The 23,329-nt window shown below is 33.8% G+C and overlaps 3 protein-coding genes across 8 annotated transcripts in view; 2 read left to right on the forward strand and 1 right to left on the reverse strand.

The window, feature by feature from the left end:
• Positions 1 to 16,314, forward strand: part of Shab (potassium voltage-gated channel shaker cognate b) — a 36,264-nt gene extending 19,950 nt beyond the window's left edge. For 3 of the 6 annotated variants that reach the window (XM_077436821.1, XM_077436823.1, XM_077436822.1), the window contains 11 exons: positions 3,456 to 3,705; positions 6,028 to 6,562; positions 10,520 to 11,366; positions 12,451 to 12,575; positions 12,654 to 12,734; positions 13,312 to 13,389; positions 13,473 to 13,623; positions 13,733 to 14,103; positions 14,428 to 14,500; positions 14,578 to 14,714; positions 14,789 to 16,314. In XM_077436821.1, the coding sequence (XP_077292947.1) occupies positions 3,515 to 3,705; positions 6,028 to 6,562; positions 10,520 to 11,366; positions 12,451 to 12,575; positions 12,654 to 12,734; positions 13,312 to 13,389; positions 13,473 to 13,623; positions 13,733 to 14,103; positions 14,428 to 14,500; positions 14,578 to 14,714; positions 14,789 to 14,893 (2,694 nt within the window). In that variant the 5' untranslated portion in view covers positions 3,456 to 3,514 and the 3' untranslated portion in view covers positions 14,894 to 16,314. Of the gene's footprint in view, positions 1 to 3,455; positions 3,706 to 6,027; positions 6,563 to 10,519; positions 11,367 to 12,450; positions 12,576 to 12,653; positions 12,735 to 13,311; positions 13,390 to 13,472; positions 13,624 to 13,693; positions 14,104 to 14,427; positions 14,501 to 14,577; positions 14,715 to 14,788 lie in introns of all 6 variants that reach the window. The other 3 variants (XM_077436824.1, XM_077436825.1, XM_077436820.1) reach the window with 2 other exon arrangements.
• Positions 16,315 to 16,331: 17 nt separating this feature from the next.
• Positions 16,332 to 22,630, reverse strand: LOC143915829 (glomulin-like). Its single transcript, XM_077436647.1, has 8 exons — positions 22,537 to 22,630; positions 20,216 to 21,981; positions 20,108 to 20,149; positions 18,146 to 18,501; positions 17,982 to 18,064; positions 17,795 to 17,915; positions 17,537 to 17,725; positions 16,332 to 17,457 (listed from the first exon to the last, which is right to left on the reverse strand). The coding sequence occupies exons 2-8, from the start codon at positions 21,939 to 21,941 to the stop codon at positions 17,422 to 17,424; spliced, it is 2,553 nt and encodes an 850-aa protein (XP_077292773.1). The 5' UTR covers positions 21,942 to 21,981; positions 22,537 to 22,630; the 3' UTR covers positions 16,332 to 17,421.
• Positions 16,693 to 17,184, forward strand: LOC143915828 (uncharacterized). The gene is made up of 3 exons (XM_077436646.1): positions 16,693 to 16,789; positions 16,866 to 17,005; positions 17,082 to 17,184. The coding sequence occupies exons 1-3, from the start codon at positions 16,730 to 16,732 to the stop codon at positions 17,182 to 17,184; spliced, it is 303 nt and encodes a 100-aa protein (XP_077292772.1). The 5' UTR covers positions 16,693 to 16,729.
• Positions 22,631 to 23,329: the final 699 nt, after the last annotated feature.

Below are 23,329 nucleotides of genomic sequence, written 5' to 3' on the forward strand. Positions count from 1 at the left end.
TGACTCTTTGATGCTTAGTTAATTAACCCCCTCCCAAAAAAACTTAATTACTTTAATCATTGGAGAGTCACACAAGCTCATATTATATATTATATCATTATTTTCAATATGCATACATATAAGTTACATGTTGAAAAATGGTATTTTTTTGTTTGGTTACCATATCAATTAAACAACATTAATACTTACACTGTAATGTGTGAATATTTCGTGTTTTATAACAGTCGAAAAATGAAAAATATAAGTATTACTAAACGTTGTTATTTTACTTATGAAACAATCGTTTTTCCCAAAATAATAATACTTCACCGTAACTTTTTTAGGTTTCCCTACAAATTTTCATTAAAACTCTTTTCTCGCAAAATGTATTTTTTATGTAAGATCTCTTCAAAAGTATTTTTTGCGGCCATCATAAAGAAAATCACTGCCGAAACGAACTGTTTTTTAAAAATATGCTTATATTTTATGGATTTACTATGAAATTAGGATGGAGTTTATTTGGGCGAATAAGCGCTGTTTTTAAATCAAAAACACTAATTTGTCCGAAGAAAAAGATCTTCGATCAATGTGTTTTTCGAATGATGAGGTATGGATGTGAAACTTGGAAATTGAACGTCGAAAAGCTGCACAAAGTCCAATGCACGGCATAACGAGGAGAGATACAATACGAAATATGTAGGTGAAAAGTATGACAAGGGTAGTTGATATAGTGGGGAAAGTCAATAGATTCAAAAGGCAATAGTCTGATCACGTAGCTAGAAGAATGGACGAAATATGGACAAAATAAGTGCTGGAATGGTAACCTAATTATTATACACTAGTGTTATGCCCTTTGATTTCAACGGCTTCGAGTCTGTCTGTCGCTGACGTCACCCGTTCCAAGTCAGGCAATCAATATCAGGAGCACATGTCAGACGCTCAGGTTCCCACTTCCCCCCGTCTCATCGACACGATCGGTCGTCACGCCACATCCCTATGCTTCTGGTAATCTAAAATTTGTTTTTTGAAATCTCCGCATCCGCTACATACATACCCACATACACAAATCGTGTCCGTTTTAACATACACATATCCAATGGTGTCACCCAAATGGTTTCCATGGGTTTCCAGAAACCCGTAAGAAATCTAAAAATTCATGTAATTTTTGTCAAAAATTATACAAATCTTGAAAATTGTTGCCGACGGTTATAACTTCGGAAAGGTCGCAGTGAGAGAAATGTTATATTAATAGAAGTGGCTTTAGGCGTCATATTGTTGTCAAGTGACGATTGTCCACAGACAATCCTAAATAATTTTAGCATCAGTCGTATTTGATGCTTGGTGCTCAACGTATGTCCGATAAAAAATTCTCTGTTTGTTTATATTACTCGCAAGATGGGCAAGCATCGGTAAAAATTGCACAATACATTCAAAAACACACAATAAACAACATGGGATACATTTTTATAAGTAAATTGATCCGATTGTATTCCGTGTTGACAACAATTATTTATTCGTAAGGGCCCTTCTATTATTATTAAATTTCTCTGGTCGCAGTCGATTACATCTATTTATATAAAAATGAATATCTGTGTGTGTGTGTGGCTCCTAAACCACTGAACCGATTACGATGGAACTTTCAGGATTTGTTGTATGCATGTCCGGGAAGATTACTGTGAAAAAAACGGGAACAAAAACGGGAAAATCAGGAATGGGTGTCATTGCAACGCAATAATTTCAAATGTGTTCGCTACCTGGCGTTTTTCCGACAAATGGGAACGGGAACGAGAACAGGAACGGGAACGGGAACGAGAACAGAAACGGGAACGGGAATTGCATACGTTATTATGGCATTGCAACGCATGCCGAGGTTCAGCTAGTCTATTTATATAAAAATGAATGTCTGGCTGTGTGTGTGTGTGTGTGTGTGTGTGTGTGTGTCTCGAATAGGCTCCTAAACCACTGAACCGATTACGATGGAACTTTCAGGATTTGTTGTATGCATCTCCGGGAAGATTACTGTGAAAAAAAACGGGAACGGAAACGGGAAAATCGGAAATGGGTGTCATTGCCACGCTATAATTTCAAATGTTTTCGCTACCTGCGTTTTTCCAACAAATGGGAACGGGAACGAGAACAGGAACGGGAACGAGAACGGAAACGGGAACGGGAACGGGAATTGCATACGTTATTATGGCATTGCAACGCATGCCGAGGTTCAGCTAGTGTATTTATATAAAAATGAATGTCTGTGTGTGTCTCGAATAGGCTCCTAAACCACTGAACCGATTACGATGGAACTTTCAGGATTTGTTGTATGCATCTCCGGGAAGATTACTGTGAAAAAAACGGGAACGGAAACGGGAAAATCGGAAATGGGTGTCATTGCCACGCTATAATTTCAAATGTTTTCGCTACCTTCGTTTTTCCAACAAATGGGAACGGGAACGAGAACAGGAACGGGAACGAGAACGGAAACGGGAACGGGAACGGGAATTGCATACGTTATTATGGCATTGCAACGCATGCCGAGGTTCAGCTAGTGTATTTATATAAAAATGAATGTCTGTGTGTGTCTCGAATAGGCTCCTAAACCACTGAACCGATTACGATGGAACTTTCAGGATTTGTTGTATGCATCTCCGGGAAGATTACTGTGAAAAAAACGGGAACGGAAACGGGAAAATCGGAAATGGGTGTCATTGCCACGCTATAATTTCAAATGTTTTCGCTACCTGCGTTTTTCCAACAAATGGGAACGGGAACGAGAACAGGAACGGGAACGAGAACGGAAACGGGAACGGGAACGGGAATTGCATACGTTATTATGGCATTGCAACGCATGCCGAGGTTCAGCTAGTGTATTTATATAAAAATGAATGTCTGTGTGTGTCTCGAATAGGCTCCTAAACCACTGAACCGATTACGATGGAACTTTCAGGATTTGTTGTATGCATCTCCGGGAAGATTACTGTGAAAAAAACGGGAACGGAAACGGGAAAATCGGAAATGGGTGTCATTGCCACGCTATAATTTCAAATGTTTTCGCGTCGCGACCAACGTGTTCGCTGCCTGCGTTTTTCCGACGAATGGGAAGGGGAACGGAAATTGCATGCGTTATTGTGGCGTTGCAACGCATGCGGGGTTCAGCTAGTAACAGTTAAAAAGAAAGACATTTTATCGAAATGTATTTTTAGATTGAAAAAAAAATTGGGAACCGATTGTTCCAAAATTGGGGTGACACCACTGCATATATCATCTTCTTCATAACACGCTTTGTGTTTCGAGGGCGTCAACGGAAACGAGTCGGCTTTTTTAATAAGGACATGTTCCTTTATTATTTGACCCGGCGATTACGAATACGAATCGCGTGATTCGATAACATTAGATTTGATAAGATGCTAATTTGATAATTTGCCTTGTGCCTTATCGGTGGTAGCAATCGAAAAGTAACGATCATGTATTTCGTATTGCAGATGATAGTGAGATGGTGAGAAGGTGAAGCGAGGAGGTCCCCACACGATGGCGTAGCCCCATGCTGGGGAGCTCGCGGGAGGGCGTGCGGTGGGAGGTGGGGGACGCGTCCCCGCCGCCCGCCCTGACGCCCGCACCCATGGGCTACGCGCACCCGCCCGACTCTGCCTTCGGGGACGATGACCACAACAAGGAGTCAAGATATGGGCCCTCGTTGCCGGCACCCACCGCGCTGCACAGGGCCCACTCCAGGTACCACCATCACAACCCCTCCACCCACATCCACATCCAAAGCCTACCCACCCCATCTAATCCACTAAGGGCTGGGCCGCACCGTGCGACTTGCGAGCGACTTGGTTGAGGGCGACCAGACCAATGCATGCAGGTAGATGGGACATGCCACACCCGTCAACTTGTTTGTCGCACACATTTTCATACATTTTTTCGTGTCGCGCAACTAGTCAGCCGACAAAGTTGCACGGTGCGGCCCGGCCCTAATACCACGAACCACCAAAAAGTGTAAATTTCATTTCAACTCTTACGCTATAAAGCTTCAGTATTGGTTAATGTTTGTTGATTGACCATTCTTAGGAAATCGGGATGCATGGGGTTTAGGCACTTGCGACGTTCGATCGCGCCACAGAAACCGTGGAAAATGGCTGTGATTAAGTGATCGCGCGACAAAAAATCGCAAGTTCGCGTGGATGCTTACTAGGGATCCCAAGTCCGAATATTCAAATACTTTTTATACGAACTTATCTTTTTATTTTTAATCTACAGCACATTTAGTTATATTTGATGTTCCGGATAATGGTTCTCTTAAAACTTTAATAATATCTTCAACTTCTTAAAACTACAAATAAATAATTTAAAGCTACTATTCGATCTTCGATATTCGAATATATTCCAATAATTAGCAGATGTAGAAAAATTATTATAAATTTCGAAAAAATATCACCAATACATACATATGTATATGCAATTATACAAGATTTACAAAAAATAGTCTTCCAATATTGAGGCATACCCATGGGAAGGACAAGGATGCGTCTTCAACTTGCCCTTGATATGAGTAAAATATTGATTTCAAGCAGGAATAAAAATAATACATAAAACTGCCATATAATAAAACTGGCGATATAATTGAATTCAACTCTTTTCTTCTTAATAAAAGCCTTACAATTACTTAATAAACATAAAACACATTCAATGCTCTAATTCAATATAAGAAGCCATTTAAGCTACTTCATTTATACAGTATTAGTAATATAGTTCTCGATCATAAAAAAAATCAAATGTTGTGAGTATGAATAAATGTTCATTCATACATCATTTTATGAGATGGTGGACCATAATATTATAATTATAGTATCAATATAATCACAAAATATTAATAAAATAGTGACAAACTCAGAAAATGTTAATTCTTACCACTTTCCAAATATTAAATTTTCGGTATAAAATCAATATAATATGTCGATGGCTTGGTGCACAGATGTTGTATGTCCATTTTTAATTTCTATCGAATTTTAAATTTGTAGATGCTGGAATAATGTATGTAGGTTCTTCCTTTCAAGGTAATTTATGTATACCTAAAGTGACCATACGTTCCGTTTTGAACGGGACCGTCCCGTTTTTAGGTAGCCTGTCCCGTTGTCCCCAAGCACAGCTTCGGGACGTCGAAATGTCCCGTTTTCAAAAAGAGAGTATATTTATTGAATTATTACATATATATATATATATATATATATATATATATATATATATATATATATATATATATATATATATATATATATATATATATATATATCGTATAATTATTGAATAAATTGTATGCCTGCCCGGAACTAATGCACCCGTAGAAAGAGTCTTTTCACAGATGAACAAGTTGTGGACGACCGAAAAAACGCAATTGTAAGTCGCAGTTCTTAAAGCGATGATGTTAATTAAAATCAATTTTAAGAAATCCTGCCAAGAATTTCATTCTTATTTAAAAGCAAACCCAGTAATACTTAAGAAAATTTGTTCATCAGAAAAATATAAAACAACATAATTTTTTTATATTTATATTATTCATTCCTGTTCTTTTCTTGACTTCATCAGCATTCCTGTTATTTTCATTAATAAATAAAAACTATGAAAAAATACGCGTTTTCTTGAATTCACATACTATTACGTAATAAAGGAGGTTTGTAAAAATTGGTAGATGTCCCGTTTTGAGGACAAAAATAAATTGTCACATTATGTATACCACATAAATTACCTCGAAAGGAAAAACCTGAATTATTCCAGCATCTAAAAATTGGATACAAATTCAAAAATGGACATACAATATCTGTGCACCAAGCCATCGATATATAAACCGATATTCCAAAAAAATGAACATAAAAATTTTCAGGTCAACACTTTTGAAATACACTTACTATCCAGAGGGAACTTTAATTTTAAATCACTTATTAATTCCTTTCAAAACCACCTGTTGAATATCAACTGATTTTCACCAGTATTCAATAATTTTCAAATGGTTACGGTAAAGTAGTATTAAAATGTGTGTATGTATGTTCAATGCAGGTCGATGTCGTCGTTACCGCCGGAGCCGTTCATGATAATGCGCTCCAAAGCCTTGAACAGAAGAGTATTTATCAACGTTGGGGGTGTCAAACATGAAGTCATGTGGCGCACCCTCGAACGTCTTCCTCACACAAGACTGGGAAGGTTAAGAGACTGCAACACCCACGATGCTATAACGGAACTCTGTGATGATTACTCTCTAGTCGACAACGAGTATTTCTTCGATCGCCATCCTAAGAGCTTCAGTTCCATCCTCAACTTCTACAGAACGGGAAAATTACATCTAGTGGACGAAATGTGCGTGTTGGCCTTCAGTGACGACCTAGAATATTGGGGAGTGGACGAGTTGTACTTAGAGTCGTGCTGCCAACACAAATATCACCAGAGAAAGGAGCACGTGCACGAGGAGATGAGAAAAGAAGCCGAAAGCTTGAGACAGAGGGAGGAGGAAGAGTTCGGACAGGGAACTTGCGCTCAGTATCAAAAATGGCTTTGGGATCTACTAGAGAAACCAACCACAAGTATTGCAGCGCGGGTAATTCACAAACTGAATGACACTATTCTTAGAGAAGTTGCTTCCACACCTCCAGCTTTGTAATTCATTTTCATTTTTTATTTATAATACTAATTAACATTGAATAACTCAGCCTAAATCCGATTTATCGTCCAAAATACCTGCCCAAAGGGGTACCGTGACATTAATGCAAAGCAAAACACAACTGAAATAAATATTTAGCGCGTTTGCTTAAAATAGTTAATCTAATTGTGGCGGTATCTGAAGTTTACCTAAAATTAGATGCAGTTAAAATTAACATCTGGAGAGCAGTAGCACACTGTGACAATGTTCGATGTTACTGAGATAACTTTAAAATAGCGTATTGCAGTTCTTGTGGTATATTCATATTCGTTTCCTATTTAGGACACCTTTCCTCCTTTTACTTCAAATTGCTTAATGTTGATTTAAAATTTGGCCTATTAATCACTTTGTAGACTACAAAGTACGTATGAAAAACCAAACTTCAATAATTATGTACTACTTTCACATACTCATTTTTTCCAATTGCTTTTATGATGAACCTTCAACAGTGCCATACAATATAATATGAAAATGGTTAATATTTCAACATTACAATGCTGGTTTTCCATTTTAAATTGTTCCCGATTTAATTGTCATTTATTGATTCATCACATTCAGGCTTAAAACAATGCAACGTTTATTTCTGAATTATTTAATCATCATCAAATTATAATGATATCATTTTAATGAACCTTTAACTGACCAATATATAAATTAAAAGGATAATGGATCACAATTCGTCTACATATGTGGAAACAGAGTTTTTATTTGAACTCGTCCCAAACTACATTCATACAAAACATTCAATCAATAGTTAGTTATTTCTAATAAATCGAGTCCCTAATATTTATCAATTAATACCTGAAATAATTTAGTTTAATGCTTCTAAATAACCCTTACCTAAATTTAATTTATCACACTTAAAAATTATGTTGCTTACTATAAACTTTGAAAAAATACTAAAACCCCACTAACAAATGATATTATACGTTAATAATTATTCTATTAACTTGGCTTATATAAGAAATTAGTTCGGTAGGGATTTATTTCATTGATTATTTTGATTTTGAGTTGAAAACAAATAATTATAGTATCTCCTACCAAAATTGAGGTAATAATTATTTTAACTTTTTTGGTACTTAAAATAAAGTGCTTCTAAACCTCACCGCTTTAAAATATCGTTTTCACGTTTACGTATATGTATATCATGCAATGCTACAAATAAAGGTTTACAGAATCTCTTTAAATATTATATTATTTTTTATTGTTTTCGTAGAGACAATATTGGCACGTTTTTCTTATTTATTAAATTTATTTACTTTATTTTAATATGTAGCGAAAATCTAAATGTTGTGATTCAGTGTTGCGAAAATGTGCTATACAAAAGGCTAAAAAAAGTATGCGCATGTTTGAGTCATATTGAATCTTTTTTTACACTGAGAAAAGATATAACAGTATGATGAAACATTGGCATTTTTTTTATGTTGAACATAGCATATTTTCTTCGTTTTATTAGAATCTTGATTTTGTGAGCACTTTAATCGACGTTAATAGCTAATTTCTTGTTTTTCAGTCATAAAATTCTACCCTTACACATTTGAAGCTAAATTTTACTATCAAATTTCATTTTTCTTGCACTTAATTCCAAATAATTTAGATTTTACCAATGAAAATATGAAAATGGAGTAAAAATTGACTTCAAATTGATGTTGTTAATGTTAATGTGTTTGTAAATATTAAATATTAATATGTTTAACAGTGTCTTTGTGAGTGTGTAATTGCATGTTGTGTGAATAAACAGTGACAAAAGGTATTATTATCAATGACATAAATAACATAAATATATTTTTGTTTTGCACCGATTAACGAAAATTTGAATGATCATAACATTTTAAATCTGGGATTCAATGAAAACGAAAATGTAATAATATTTTACTTTCGCTGTCGTTTGTTATATGCTGATTGCTATATATAGTTGGTACCATTCCAAAATGCACAACAAAGTTACTTTTGTGTGCACTTTAGTTTTGAACTATCTTTAATAGCAGGTGTAAATAAAAATACAGACAAAGATAAAATTAAACTTTTTTCGGTATTTGGGGGTTCAAAAAATTGATGACCTGTATGCCTTTTGTTGCTATTGTAGAAATATCACCACCGAGAGAATCCATCTGCATGCTTTTAGTAAATTCAACCATAGCCTTTTCATAATTTAGAGTTGTCAAATGCACAGGCACGAGACTTTATATATATTGACTATATTAAAGAAGAGTATATAATTAATGTTTTATGTTTCCAGCAAGAATTGACTGACACAATTTTTTTAACTCGGCGCATTTTTGTGCGCCGCGTTAAACGGTGATTGTGCTTAATATGTTATTATGGTTTTGGTTGGGTTTTAGTTATAATACGGCCTTAATTGTTGTTGTCCCAGGGGCATGGGGATGGGCTTGTGCGATATGACCAACCACTGCAATGTGTCAGAGAGCTCGGTTGATTGAATGTGTAGGATTGTGTTGATTTTGAGGACTTTACGAGCTTTCAAAATTTACAGCACAACCGTACCATAACAGTCAATAAGAGTACAAAACATTTTACTAACACTATCCACCGTCTCAATAAACCATACTAATACTCTGCACAACCGAACATATATTGTATTAACTTATTAATACTCTAACATTCAAAAATCTCTATCCGACATACATGATTATCACGTCTATGCATTTGTGCTTCAGCTTACTATACAGTGCCGGTCACTGAAAACGGAACGACTCAAATATCAAAATATCATTCCAAACCTTCAATCATTACAAAATACTATCCAAAGAATATGATTTGAGGAATTCCCATTACAAATCCTCGATGAATTCGTAAATTCCATGCTTTGGGGAATTGTCGCAGTCATTAAAACAAAGGGGGAGCAACTAAATATTAAATATTTTATTATCTTATTTTTATATGTCAATATGTTGTTATTCAATTAAAAAAATGTTCAAAAATGTTGGGGTTTATTTTCTACAGAAATAATGCGTGAAGAAGCCATCTGGTCGTAAAATATCCTTCACGCTTAATTTGTCCTAGTTCGTTTTTTTACATCTTTCTAACCATCATTTTAAATCATTTGGGCGTGACTTTAAATTCAAATAAACGCGTAAAATGGTTTTTTCGTGTTTTTGTAAGTCGTTCCGTTTTCAGTGACCATCACTGTATATATATTATACTAACATATATTTATATATGTATTACATAATACACTAATTTATATTATTATTATGCTAACATGATTATACTGCTTTGTCGCTAATACCAATCATACCCGTACAATTTCAAATACATAATCACCAAACATTCATGTGACTATTCGTAAGCTGTACACCTACTTTCATTAGTGTAGATATTTGACCATTGTAAATATTAATTTGTGTATATATTCGTATATATTTATATATATATTCGATATATTGTTGCTTTCTTAATTGTTGTATTGTTGAGAAACATTTATATTACCGTTAAATTGTCTGGTAATATTTGTATTTTCTAAATGCTTAGTTCTCAAATTTGAGAAGTTAAATAATATATTTCCTTTCTGATTAAAATAAAATAGTTAAATAAATACACGATCAAATAAACAATGCACACATAAAACATCATATTATAACATGAATTAATACTATCCATCATATATAATACAATTTTCATACTCTCACAAACCAGAATGTACAGCATTCAATGACATAGTAATTCATCATGTATGTGTGCTGGAGCTTTCAGCAATATATATTATGTAATGTCGACATACTATCACAAAAAAAAAGTGTACATAACACGCTTCAGATATGTTATATTTAAATGTCTAAATGTTGAAGTTCTCCAATGGTGCACAGTTAGTCTGAACGAATGTGTGCCTTGCAGGTGATAGCAGTCATCTCTATTCTCTTCATTGTGCTGTCCACCATCGCCCTCACTCTTAACACCATCCCGCAGATGCAAGTGACCGATGACAAAGGTGTTGCTATAGACAACCCACAATTGGCAATGGTAGAAGCCGTCTGTATAACGTGGTTCACACTCGAATACGTGCTAAGATTCAGCGCATCGCCCGATAAGTGGAAATTTTTCAAAGGAGGCTTGAACGTCATTGACTTGCTGGCAATTTTGCCTTACTTTGTGTCTTTGTTTCTGTTAGAAACTAACAAAAACACCAACGATCAATTCCAAGACGTGCGCCGTGTAGTGCAAATATTTCGCATCATGCGAATCCTCCGCATTCTAAAGTTAGCTCGACATTCCACCGGATTGCAATCGCTGGGCTTCACGTTGAGGAACTCTTACAAAGAGCTCGGTCTTCTGATGCTCTTCCTAGCTATGGGCGTGCTAATTTTCTCATCGTTGGCATACTTTGCCGAGAAGGAGGAACCCGGCACGAAGTTCATTTCCATTCCAGAAACCTTTTGGTGGGCTGGTATTACCATGACTACAGTAGGATACGGTGACATTTACCCGACAACACCGTTGGGCAAAGTTATCGGCTCAGTATGCTGTATATGCGGCGTGTTAGTAATTGCCTTACCCATCCCCATTATTGTCAACAATTTTGCCGAATTTTACAAGAATCAAATGAGAAGGGAGAAAGCGTTGAAGCGGCGTGAAGCACTGGAAAGAGCGAAACGAGAAGGCTCCATTGTATCCTTCCACCACATCAATCTGAGAGACGCTTTCGCCAAAAGCATGGATCTCATAGACGTCATCGTAGACACAGGTCAGTACAACTGTATTGTTCACTTATTACTACTCCTCTTTTTTTTTTAAATCATTCCTTATCATCATAAAAATCTATATTATCTATTTGTATGTTATATATTATATATATATAATATAGTGTCAGTAATGTTTTTGAAGCACTTGCATGTGAATTGTGAAACTTCCTTCAAAAATATTATCTATACAGCAACATTCACAAATTCCATTTAATAAATCTAATTTATACGATACATATATCCTCACACCATTAGATACATAATAACAGCTCACAAGAGTCATTTAGCAAACATTGGTTTTTATAAAGCATATTACATTTTTCATTAAGACAGAGCTTCTCAATATTAGTTGATGCTTGTTCCGTTACGCTGGCCCTGATGAGGTGCACTCAGAGTGTTTTATTCCTTCCCTCCAGGTGACAAGTGTGTTCTCATAGAAGCTACAGAAGACATCAGACGAACAACTTAGTAAACACTAAAGATGATATCTTCACACTCGAGTTAACTAAAAAAAAATTGACGTTGCATATGATTATATGGTTAAACTAAAAAAAAATAAAATAAATATAAAACTAATTTGAATTGGAAGTTACACTGTGTGCACCCTGTGTATTATTGGCTCTGTGTTTTGTGCTTCATTCATTTATTCGGTGTGGTGGACATATTTTAATATGTATGTAGATTGTGTTTTTTGGGATTAAATCCGGACCGTGATTACCCACCAATATTCAGTGTAATTTTGAACACCAAAATACATTCCATCCGAAATATATTGCTATTGCTTTTTGTTTTTTGATAATTATGGCTCTTTTGCGGATCTTTAGCAAGCCTTATTATTTCAGTAGTTAGACATTAATAAAAAAGCTTTTACTCAATAAGAATTGTCGAATACTTTTCTTTCCATTCCCTTTTGTATAACATTTACTTAAATTCTTACCTTCATGTCGACGTACAATTTAGTAAGTCAAAAAGTATCGTAAGTTAGCGAGTTTCAAGATTGCACCGTATAGTGGTTTGAATGAGTGTGGGTGGGGATGCGGTCCGGGTCTTGTTGGCTGGAACACTGACTGACCTGGGTTCTCGCAGGACACAACTTGTCGCAGGGTGATGCTAACAGTCTAGAAGGTGATGCACCCCCCGTGCCGGCCATTGCGTGCTACAAAAACTATGACCAATTCATTGACAATCCGACGTCTACTGATTCACCTCAGGTATTAGTCTCTCCACGTACGCTGCATCCACTATGCGCACACCCCCTTCTCAAATATTTAGTTTGTTCATTATTTTAGGCGAATATAAATCACGATAAAGATTTTCCTGAAGGTACCAGTCCCGAAAAATGCTTATTATTAAATCCTGAACCAACACCTGTGAGTACAAACTTGTAAACTTTTTTGTTATTAAACACAAAATCAGTGTTTTCAACTGAACATATATACAATATATGTATATAAATATATGATTCATACTAATTCAGATAGTTTTCAATATAGGTTTTGTTAGATTTCATTAATAATAGTGATATAATATTCAAAATTTAAAAGTAAAGGCTTCAACAGCAAAATCATCTGATTTTTTCTTACTGAAATTTAATTTTTAATCGTTGAAACCTAGTTCTTTAATTATGAAAATTATTCTACATCATTTGACTGTTAATATATTTATATTATATACTTAGTGTTTTGCATGTTTATGTTACATACAAGTTTACATAAATAAGATCACCGTGTTAAGTTTGCGTAGAAGAAAAAAACAAAAAATTATGTAAATGTTACAGCATAAAGTGATCTTGTGTATGCAAACCCTTGTAGTGATTGGTATTACTGTGTTTATTCGATGCAAGAATATTTCTCTATAATATAATATTTTGATTTTCGAACATAATTTGTATTTAAATCGAGAAAACGCATGACTAACCAAGAATTTACATAGTAACATCCATTTTAGGAGAAAAAAATTGTTGATAAACAATTAGATTTGGATCAACTACCGTCAGAGTTTGAATGTTGTTTTTGCACGTTCAAGGTATACTAACCAAAATAACAACGAAATATACGAGTTTAAAGATTCTTAAAACGAACTAATTGATATTTATGCCATGTATTCAGGGTTATAAAGAGTTTATTGACGCCGAGCACTTGATGCCATTGCCAACTTCCGATTTCAAGCAACCCGTTTGCGTAGAATTGAACTGTTTGAGAAGGGAAGGTTTTGCTCCGAGAGCATTGCCAGAAACCGCGCCAAGTTTAGATAGCTCAGGTATATCCTTTCTGCAAACACACTGGCAAATTTTTTAAGTACCCATATACACTCATATATTATATTCCAGATACATTTGCATCATGCCTTACGCACACTTTTCCTTCAGAGGGCGACATCACGCGCGATGGTGACTCCAACTTATACGTCAATCCGTTGGACAGTAAAGCCGCCACAGAAAGTGTTACACAGTACAAGGGAGTGAAGAAAAGTACATCAGGTGATAGTGCACTACTGTGCAACAAAAATTCCATTCAAGGATCAAGAGGAAGCTTAACACAACCATTAAATCAATCGCTTCTCGGCTCACGAGGGAGTCTCTCCCCGATGCAATCGAAAACTAACATATTTCAACCGGTTTCTAAGCCTAACAATTTTCAATCACATGACCTGAAAATCAGTCCAATACAAACTTTGCAAGATTCAAGAGGAAGTCTTAACGATTCCCTTCCCAAGCACAGAAAAACACGGTTCCAACAGGTACTACACACTATCTACGTACAATGTATAATGCTATAACCAACACAAAAAGATTCAAACATTCCTTAATTTTTAATTCTACATTAAAATTTAAATGTAACTTGCTTGACAGACATAACATTAAACTAAATGAACTTTGCTGTTAAATTAGAAACTGGTTCGCAAGCCTACTAACAAATCATTTCATGCAATAAGCACTTATTAACACAAAGTTCAATGTTATTCCTTCCAATAACAAAAAAATACTTTTTATGTTGGGGTAAATTAATAGTAAAATAGTATGTCCATCGAATAATCAATTATTAATACTAATATTATTTTTAGGAGTGGACCGATGATGAAAAACGACCACCACGGGGTATCGCCACAAGAATTATTAATCATCACATATTTGGAGGTATTGATCAAATCGCATTATTACTAGATTTATAATTAATTTCCAAAACCTAACAATCTATGCGAAAATGCTTACAGGTAAAAACGGTAATAAAAGAAATGCTTGGTCTTCAGAACCTGATAATGTAAGAGCTCGTTCCATACTAAAAAATAAAGAAGCTCGTGGTACCGATAGCGAATTTTTAATATCGAATAATGCTTCAATTGGATCCAACGTAAGACAAAAAGAGATATTTATTATTTGAACTTGAAACCTGATTTAAAAAATATGCTTTAAAATGTTTTTCAGGGTGACTCGGGAAGCGAATGTTCACCGGTAAGAAGACCAAGTTACAAACAACATGGAAAAAATGGTCAAGACGTGAAAGAGTCATTGTCCGAAAAGACAGAATAAAGAAAAATCAAAACGAGTGCAATAATTATTGAATATGTGAAACATATCAATGTGATTGTGAATGCTTCAAAGTTAATAATAAATCAAATTAATACATTAAAAACGGAATAAAAAACAATTCTAAAAGAATAACTATTGTGCATACAAAATTGAAAATTATCATTCCATTATATCGATTAGGTTGTACAGATCGCCGACAAAATTTTTATACCTTCGATGTCTAAAAATCATAAAATAAAAATAATTAAAAATATTTTGTGACCCTGTCTCCTGTAAACAATTGACGATATAAATATTCGTATGCGTTCATCTATTTATTTAAAAGTGCTTCGAACAGGTATTTAAAAATATTGTATACTGTAGAATGGAAAATATTACAATGAAATAATTTTGTAACAACCATTTTTTTGACGTCACACAAAAAAAAATACCTAAAAGAAATATTATTAAGAAAATGTATCTATGAGTGTATTTGCGCATCCTTATTTTATCTATAGGTAGAATAATTAATTTTTAATTTTATCCTAAAGGTTATTTATAAAATTTTTCACTCGAGGTCATAAGATAAAGAAAAACCTAAAATCAAAAATGTTTGGACAAAAAATAATCTCAAGTCAATAAAAAAAAATCTTAGAAATTGTATGGAATTCAATTTAGTTTTAAGATTATAAAAGACAGTCAATTTATAAAATTAATTTTACTAAATTTTATTGATGTTAATAAAAAATTATACAGCAATATTTTTTTAGATTAACAATTATTAAATGTATCAATGTCAACATTTCCTATTGTTCAAAAATTATTTTTTAAACAATACCAACACCCAAGAATAGGAAAGTGCAGTTTTTTATGAACTGAAGTTTACAATTATAAATTTCAGGTGCGTTTTTGAATAATTTTCCATAACAATATTGAACAGAAACGATTCAGATTGAAAAATATTAAAATTCGAAATCTAAACATTATTATTAGTACTTTGTGTCTATTTACTTTAAGACTTATTTTCATCACATAAATCCATACTTGTAATAATAAAGACACTGTCGTAAATATACTTACATACGTAATATGTATTCCAATTTTTATTCTTTCGAACTAATATTGAAAATCTACTCAAAAATAAAAAGGTTTTTGTAATATAAAATCATGGTGGTCAACATAAATTAATCTTAATCCTTAGGAACATATTAGACAATTAAAAAAATAAATCGAACAGCATTTCAAGATCTTCACCATTCAAAATAAAATTGACAGTTCTAAAACGCATCTGAAATTTTAAACTTTTTATACAATATATGTATATATATATTTAATCGCATTGTGTTCCAACCATTATATAAATATATCATTCCAAAAATATACTTGATCTGCGTAATTACTAGTCGTGCTTGCAGGGTAGTATTGTTTTTCGACAAACGTATAAACAAAAAAAAATATTGAAAAACCATTACATTTGTATTAACGAAGTATTTTTAAACATGACAAATAAATATGTAATAAATAAATTTCGAACGAATAAATAATGCAATGCAAAAACCATGATTATTATTCCCACACATATTCTATTTTCAATGACGAACAAAACAAAATGAAATATAATTATGTAAGACGCATAAGTTATACCACTAATCTAATATACATATGTAGATACAATCAAATGTGCCACATCCTTGTAGAGATTATCAATTTCGCATCCTGTTTATTGACACGGTTAAATCTAATATTTTTCGACACCAAATGATAAGCTGAAGGTATTTAAGACAGAACGACATATGTGTGATAATTTATTCAACGTCCAACATTTGCTTGAGTAGTACTAAAATAAATTATTAAATAATGCATTACTTAATCCTGACACGGTTGGAATATCCATCATCGATATCTCTCAAACTCGCGGTATTAAAAAAAATAGCATATCATCAAATCTTCACTATACAAAAAAAATAATAATTTTCATCTTTTATTCAACTAGGGCCTGACTTCTTATGAAACTCACGTATTATCAGAAAAGTTCACAGAAGACAAAGTCAACTTTAGCATCATAGAACCAAATCATATGGAGATTAACTTAGCAGGCTATCAGATGCTCAATATTCTTGCAAAAACTTTTGGGTGAGTAATTCATTTTAAAGATATTATATGTACATATGTATGATTGAAATTAAAAACAGCACTTTTTCTTATTCAGTTACAGGGTAGTAGGACAAGCAATGGCCATGCAATTAACGTCACTTGGAGGAAGGTCTTTTCAAATAGAAAAAATCGTATGGACACTCGAACAGCAAGATTAATCAAATTTACAAAAAAAAAAAAAATGCTTCATATTGAAAATATGTATAATATTTGTATTAAAAAATGAACTTTGTTAAAAAATAAATATTTCAAATAATACTTGAACTCAGTTCTCATATACTAAATACTTATATAAGACAAACCAATAACCATTTAAATTAAACCATCAACAAAAACAATAACACCTCAAAATTAAACTACACCTAATAATGTTTTGTATGTTTGCTATTAGATGTTCATCTATTAGAGCTTATTGGTAGAATGTTTTTAGTCTGAAAATAACGAAAAACAACGATTACAATACTTGTATACATTATAATAAATATAATTTAAAAAAAAAATAGTAATTACAGTTGCAAAGATTGCAGAAAGGGTTGATGGAACTTCGTATAAAACAGAAGCACATTTAATTTGAGATTCAGCAAATTGTCGCACTCCTTGTAATCTCTCCGCAGTTGGCTTCATTCCATTTCCCAACCAGTGCAATTCACTAGCTTGATATATACCAGCTACCCCAATTCGCTTTACATACCAACGAGACTAAAAAAATAAACATCAGTTGCATATTAATCCAACAAACATAACACAAACGAATCTTTGTATACCAACATCTACACTCCTATCACCGGCATAATAGCACACATCATCGGAAAACATCAACAAAGACTCTATATACTTATGTGCCATTTTACTACTCATAATTTTCGCCAAAGCAGCACTCCAAGTATCCCTACAAAAAAGCGTAACATATGAATATAATTCAAATAAAAACTAAATACATATACAAGATCAATACTTGTGTGGTTCGAGCATTTCTATTCTGGATACTATAGCATCTTCTACTGTCTGTAGATAATTTTTATTACTGTTAGTACTTGTCTAAAATGAAACAAAACACTCATTTCAATACGAACAAATGTAACTGTAACAATATTGTAACCATAAATATTGAGATGGTACCTGTTTTAGTTTGTCGGCTAGTTGCGCATTACACGCCATAGAGAAAAAGTGAATCAAATGAACCGATCCGTGAGGAAACAAGGAGTGCGTAGCTGGTGTATATCCAATAGCTTGTGCTCCACGAGCCAAAGCGTCCTCCGACCATCCTTCTATGCTTACAAATTCTAACGATGCCGACAATATATTTTTACGTATATTCTCTACATAGGTATCGTCATTCACATTGCTGTTATCATCTTTCGGTTGACTTTCATTGATCGGTGGATTCTGAGGATCACTATCCTTGTTCGTACATAAGAGTTTCCTTTGCAACGGTTCCAATAACCTTCCACGCGTTGGCACTAGCAGTCGACAAGCTTAAAAACAATAAAATAAATCTAATATGCTAATAGATTAATTTAAATAAAATAACGTTACGTTCGCAAGCAGTTTTATTAAATAAGTTGAATTAAATATTTACAAAACATTCTAATGTGCACCATACACTTGATATTTGAATTTTATAATTAAATTTTAGGAATGTAAATCCAATAAAAATCCAAAATAAATAACACATAAATTCGCTAAATATTATACAGGAAAATAAATTCAACAGCAAAATTCTTATATATTTATATTTAATTTACAATAGATTTATTCTTTGGCAGTGAGGGTGCACATACATACATACATACATACACAATTTAAATAGTGTGTAAACATATTAATACAGTAGAACCTCGATTATCCCGATTTTCGATTATCTCGATTGTTGTAAAGAGGGCTGTACACCCGAAACCTCAATTTTGTTGCCGTTCCTTTCTTCGATATATGTATATATTGAGTGAATGCGACAATATATATCAATATATATATTGAGTGAATGCGACAGTTGCGCTTCGACCAGATAAAACGTATTTTAAATTGACAAAATCGAGGTTTCGTATTCTCCTATTTTCTCCTCCGAAACTGGACCAATTTTTATAAAAATTTCATCATCGGTATGAGAAAGATATGTTCTGTGCAACTATGCTTGTATTTTTTTTTAAATCGACCGTTAAATAAGCACGATGGACTCTTTTCATGGGTGGAAAAAAGATGCGATTTTATTGATGTTTGGCGGCTCCTAGCTCCTATAAAAAATAACTAATCAAAAAAATAAAACGAAAGATGCAATCCAATGGTGGATATCCATAGCATATTAAAAAATAATTTCTCTAGTGCCATAATTGAGGAAGGGAGAAATCTAATACGTTTGTATGGACAAGGCGCTGGTGTCCAGCCCTCGTAAAAACAAACACAAATTTTGCTGGTTGGAAATGAATAACATAAAATTTCGAAAATAAGATGAGAAATGAATCGGTTGCCTTCAAAATACTCAAAAAGGAAGTTTGTTTCTTGAAAATTTGATCGCGATTTAAATATTTATTTTTAATATTACCAATATGGAAAAGAAAACGTGTTAAATTTTTATTAAAAGACAAATTAGATATAATTAACGTTTTAAAAAGCGGTATCTTAGAAAGTTTTTTGTCAAATAAATATGATGTTGGAATGTCAACGATCTCGGTTATAAAAAAACAAAGTGAAAACATTATGAAGTTTACTGATTCTTTAATGTCAGCTCAGAGCATAAGGCTATGAAAAAATCAGGAAACGAAAAAGTCGAAGAGTGTATTTTTACTAGCCTCTTCTTACTTCGCTTTCGATTTTTATGTGGTTCATACAAAGACAATCGTGTGAACAACCGATATCTGGTCCATTATTGTATGAAAAGTATTCGCGATTTGGCAGCTACAAAAAAACACCTAACTTTAAGCAAAAATCCATAATTGAATTTCGTAATAAAGAATAATTTAATATTGATCTTCATGTTTTTATATGTATGTATATGTAAATGTAGACAAATAAAAATTATGCATACTGAATTTACACGTCTTTGTGATTTTTTCGATTATCTGGATTTTTCATTATCCGGACTACCTTCATCCCCAATTAGGCCTGATAATCGAGGTTCTACTGAAACTATAAAATCACAATAAGCTCTTAAAACGAGTAGATGAGTTTATTAAAGCAGTATTTAATCTTAACGAGCTGCGAGGCACTCTTGAAGTCGACACAATAAACTATCCACCAGATGCAATGCATTCAAAGCGGAATTGACGACTTCTTCCTTGTTTTCAATGGGCAACGAATCAAGCGGTGAGCCGGCGATTGTTACTGATATCATTTTTTCTTCGATTGAAGGTTGCGTAAGTTCCCTCAATTTCACTTCATAATGAGCACGCGACATGCCGAGTCCTTCACGCAGCGGCTTCAAAAACTCACTATCTACATCTTTCATATAATTCCACACTCCAGTTACGTTCTCTGTATCTTTCAGAACAATAAATCTCAAAAGATTCAATGTTGAAATTATGTGATCGGCCGATTCGACTATGTCAGTTTCAACGCCGTTGTTCAACTTGCAAGCGAGTCTTAAAATTTCTCGTAGACGTTTATCCTTGAACCATAATATTCGATCGCCGCCACCTTTGAGCGCCTCGAACAACATGTCTTTATATAAGGTTATTATGTATCCTTTTATCCCTGAATGCTCAAGAGTGGGTAACAAACTTGATACTATCAAATAACGTCCCTTATCTTCAAATTTAAATATGAATTCTTTTAAAATACACACAGATTCCTTTCTTATGAATTCAGCAGGACAATATACTGCAGTGCTACAGAAAAGTTTAACTAGAGCTTGATGTTCATTAGAAGAGAGTAAAGAAGCTGAAGAGTTCGGTGAAAGAAATCCTATCAATGTTTTTGCCAATTTTAAACCTTTGTATTGTAAAGTGCTCGACTCTTGTTTAATCATATTGACAACGAGCCCTAATAATTCTTGATAAATATACATCGGTGAATAAATTTGAGGTAAAAGTGGCGCAGGTAAGCCTTCTGCTAGCAATAAGTAATACAATACACCTAGACTGATCGGTGATAATTTTTCATCAAAAAGGAAAATATCAGTCGGTGCATCCTCATAAACTCCATCAGAATTAGTTTTAGTGCGCGGATGACACTTCTGTTGGACATATTCTAAAAATCTATACAAATTTTCATTTATGACGCACAAATCTCTAAAAATTTGTTCGGCGAGGACTCTAGGTTGATTCTTCGTTTTACCATCGTATTCTAAATCCAAATAAGCGAACGGCTTCCCTAGCAAATCTATCATAAAACAAACCATAATGTCTTTGATAGATGAAGTTTTTTTATTCTTCGATATCTGTTCGACAAAGTAATCATAAAACGTCGGCAATTCAGTATACACTTTGATAATCCGTCGTCCATTCTCATCACAGTCAGTCAGCAACCTTTCACGATTTGACAAATCAAAGTCTTCGGGCAGGGGAAGTTTTTCAATATATGTGAGAATAGTATTAACGCACCATTCCAGCGATCGACCCCGTTTATTGGACAGGCGAATCATCACATTTTGTAGCGGCTTTAGTACGGCAATGAATCGAGCATCGTTTTTCGCAACTTCCGCTTGCTCGATGAGCTCGAGTATGACTTCTTCGGGATTTGCCTTGTCGGCGACCACCATCAGCAGTCGTTCGCAACATCTCTGCAGAGCGGGCCACCGAATAATGGTATCGTCATTTATTCTGTCTAATAGATGAGGTATTAAATCCCAACAGTTGTCTTTGAGCGCAGCAGCATATTTATTATCGTTGGGGAGCTCGAGTGCTTCTTTGAATTTCCCAGCGTCTAGATGAACTCTGACCGCATCTAACAACTCCTGAGACAATGACGAAGGTGTATCCATTTTCAATATATTAAACGTTTAAATTTTCTTTCCGATGTTCCTGGAAGGGAGATTATAAAAGAGATGTTCAAACTTCCCACTCTAAAAAGCGCATTATTTAAACATGTATAAATGCATATCCTCAAAGCCAAAGAACAGTTTAAAAAATCAGATTAAAAATAAGACTGTTAAACTAAAATATAATACAAAGATGAAATTTCAATTTCATTATTGTGAAATTGAAACTTGATGAGACAGTGCTTGTATATTAGCGTTATCAAAATATGTGACAATATTAGCTGCAGAAGATATTTTTAATGACATGTACTGCATTTTTCCGTAGTAATTTTGAAGAATTAAAGCATTCTGTAGTAAATGATTTCCACTGCATTCAGATCAAGTTTAAACTTCCAATACTTGCCATCGGTCTGACTACTTAAGTTGAACTTTAGCACTTCAACTGGAAAACATCCTTTGCACAACTTTTGAATAGGTTATGAATTTATGGCAGGTCATGAATTACAATCAACTTCAAATTTGTATAAATGATTAAGAAATGGTCAGCGATCAGGTGAAATGTAATTTCCGTCAAATTAGAATTAAAAAAGCAACTCACAAACAGCAAAAGCTGAACGCAACATGACTGCCATTTGAAGATATCGACCGCACCGTAATGACAGCTCGTGACGCTTCAAATTCACACTGCAATCATTGCTACCAATCCATATTATCATTGCACAAATTTTCAATATGAGGAATGTTGAAAAATTTTTGAAATCGGGTACAGGTTTAGATGAAATGTATGCATCAATATGGTTTGCAATTTGCATATAAAGTTATGGAAATATTTTTTTTGTATCAATATACATATGTATAATATAAATTCACAACAACCAATCAATACTCAACATATGACAAGTTCAATGAAACGAAAAATTTGAATTAGCAATCATTTTATTTATTCGATCAATGTGCTTCAATCAAGGCTGTGGATTCAAAGACGTAAAAATTCAAACGATTCTGACTGTTTTTTTTTTTTTAATATTGCTTTAAATAAATAAAATACAATATAATGTCATTTTCCATGGATATCAGAAAGAAAAACAACACTTTTTTCTGATACTCAATACCGACGATTGAAGATGGAAAAACAAAAGGCAATGTAAAAAAAGACGCATCATCAACATCAACTGCTTTAAATATCGACAATATCGACTGCCCAACCGTCCGAAATTATATGCGAACCAGGCAGTATATGTCGGAGTATTTCAACAGGTAAAAGTCGAGCTAATTCAGGATGCGCCAATACTAAAGTACTCGAAAGAGCAACCAATGACAGGAAGGAGCGGGTTGACCGAGTCTCACTTCCGAGCCTAGAGGGTCCGCCCTGTCGAGAATTCCGACTTTTA

Source organism: Arctopsyche grandis, chromosome 8 (assembly GCF_051622035.1).
Source record: "Arctopsyche grandis isolate Sample6627 chromosome 8, ASM5162203v2, whole genome shotgun sequence".
Classification (NCBI taxonomy): domain Eukaryota; kingdom Metazoa; phylum Arthropoda; class Insecta; order Trichoptera; family Hydropsychidae; genus Arctopsyche; species Arctopsyche grandis.

What these genes read in the sequence shown, in the direction of transcription:
- LOC143915828 (XM_077436646.1), top strand. Translation starts at nt 16,730, where the DNA reads ATGCATTACTTAATCCTGACACGGTTGGAATATCCATCATCGATATCT. An exon ending in CGATATCTCTCAAACTCGCG is followed by an intron (nt 16,790 to 16,865) that starts GTATTAAAAAAA and finishes TTATTCAACTAG; the next exon opens with GGCCTGACTTCTTATGAAAC. An exon ending in ATTCTTGCAAAAACTTTTGG is followed by an intron (nt 17,006 to 17,081) that starts GTGAGTAATTCA and finishes TTTCTTATTCAG; the next exon opens with TTACAGGGTAGTAGGACAAG.
- LOC143915829 (XM_077436647.1), bottom strand. Translation starts at nt 21,941, where the DNA reads ATGGATACACCTTCGTCATTGTCTCAGGAGTTGTTAGATGCGGTCAGA. An exon ending in GAAATGCTCGAACCACACAA is followed by an intron (nt 17,916 to 17,981) that starts GTATTGATCTTG and finishes GCTTTTTTGTAG; the next exon opens with GGATACTTGGAGTGCTGCTT. An exon ending in CCGGTGATAGGAGTGTAGAT is followed by an intron (nt 17,726 to 17,794) that starts GTTGGTATACAA and finishes TTATTTTTTTAG; the next exon opens with TCTCGTTGGTATGTAAAGCG.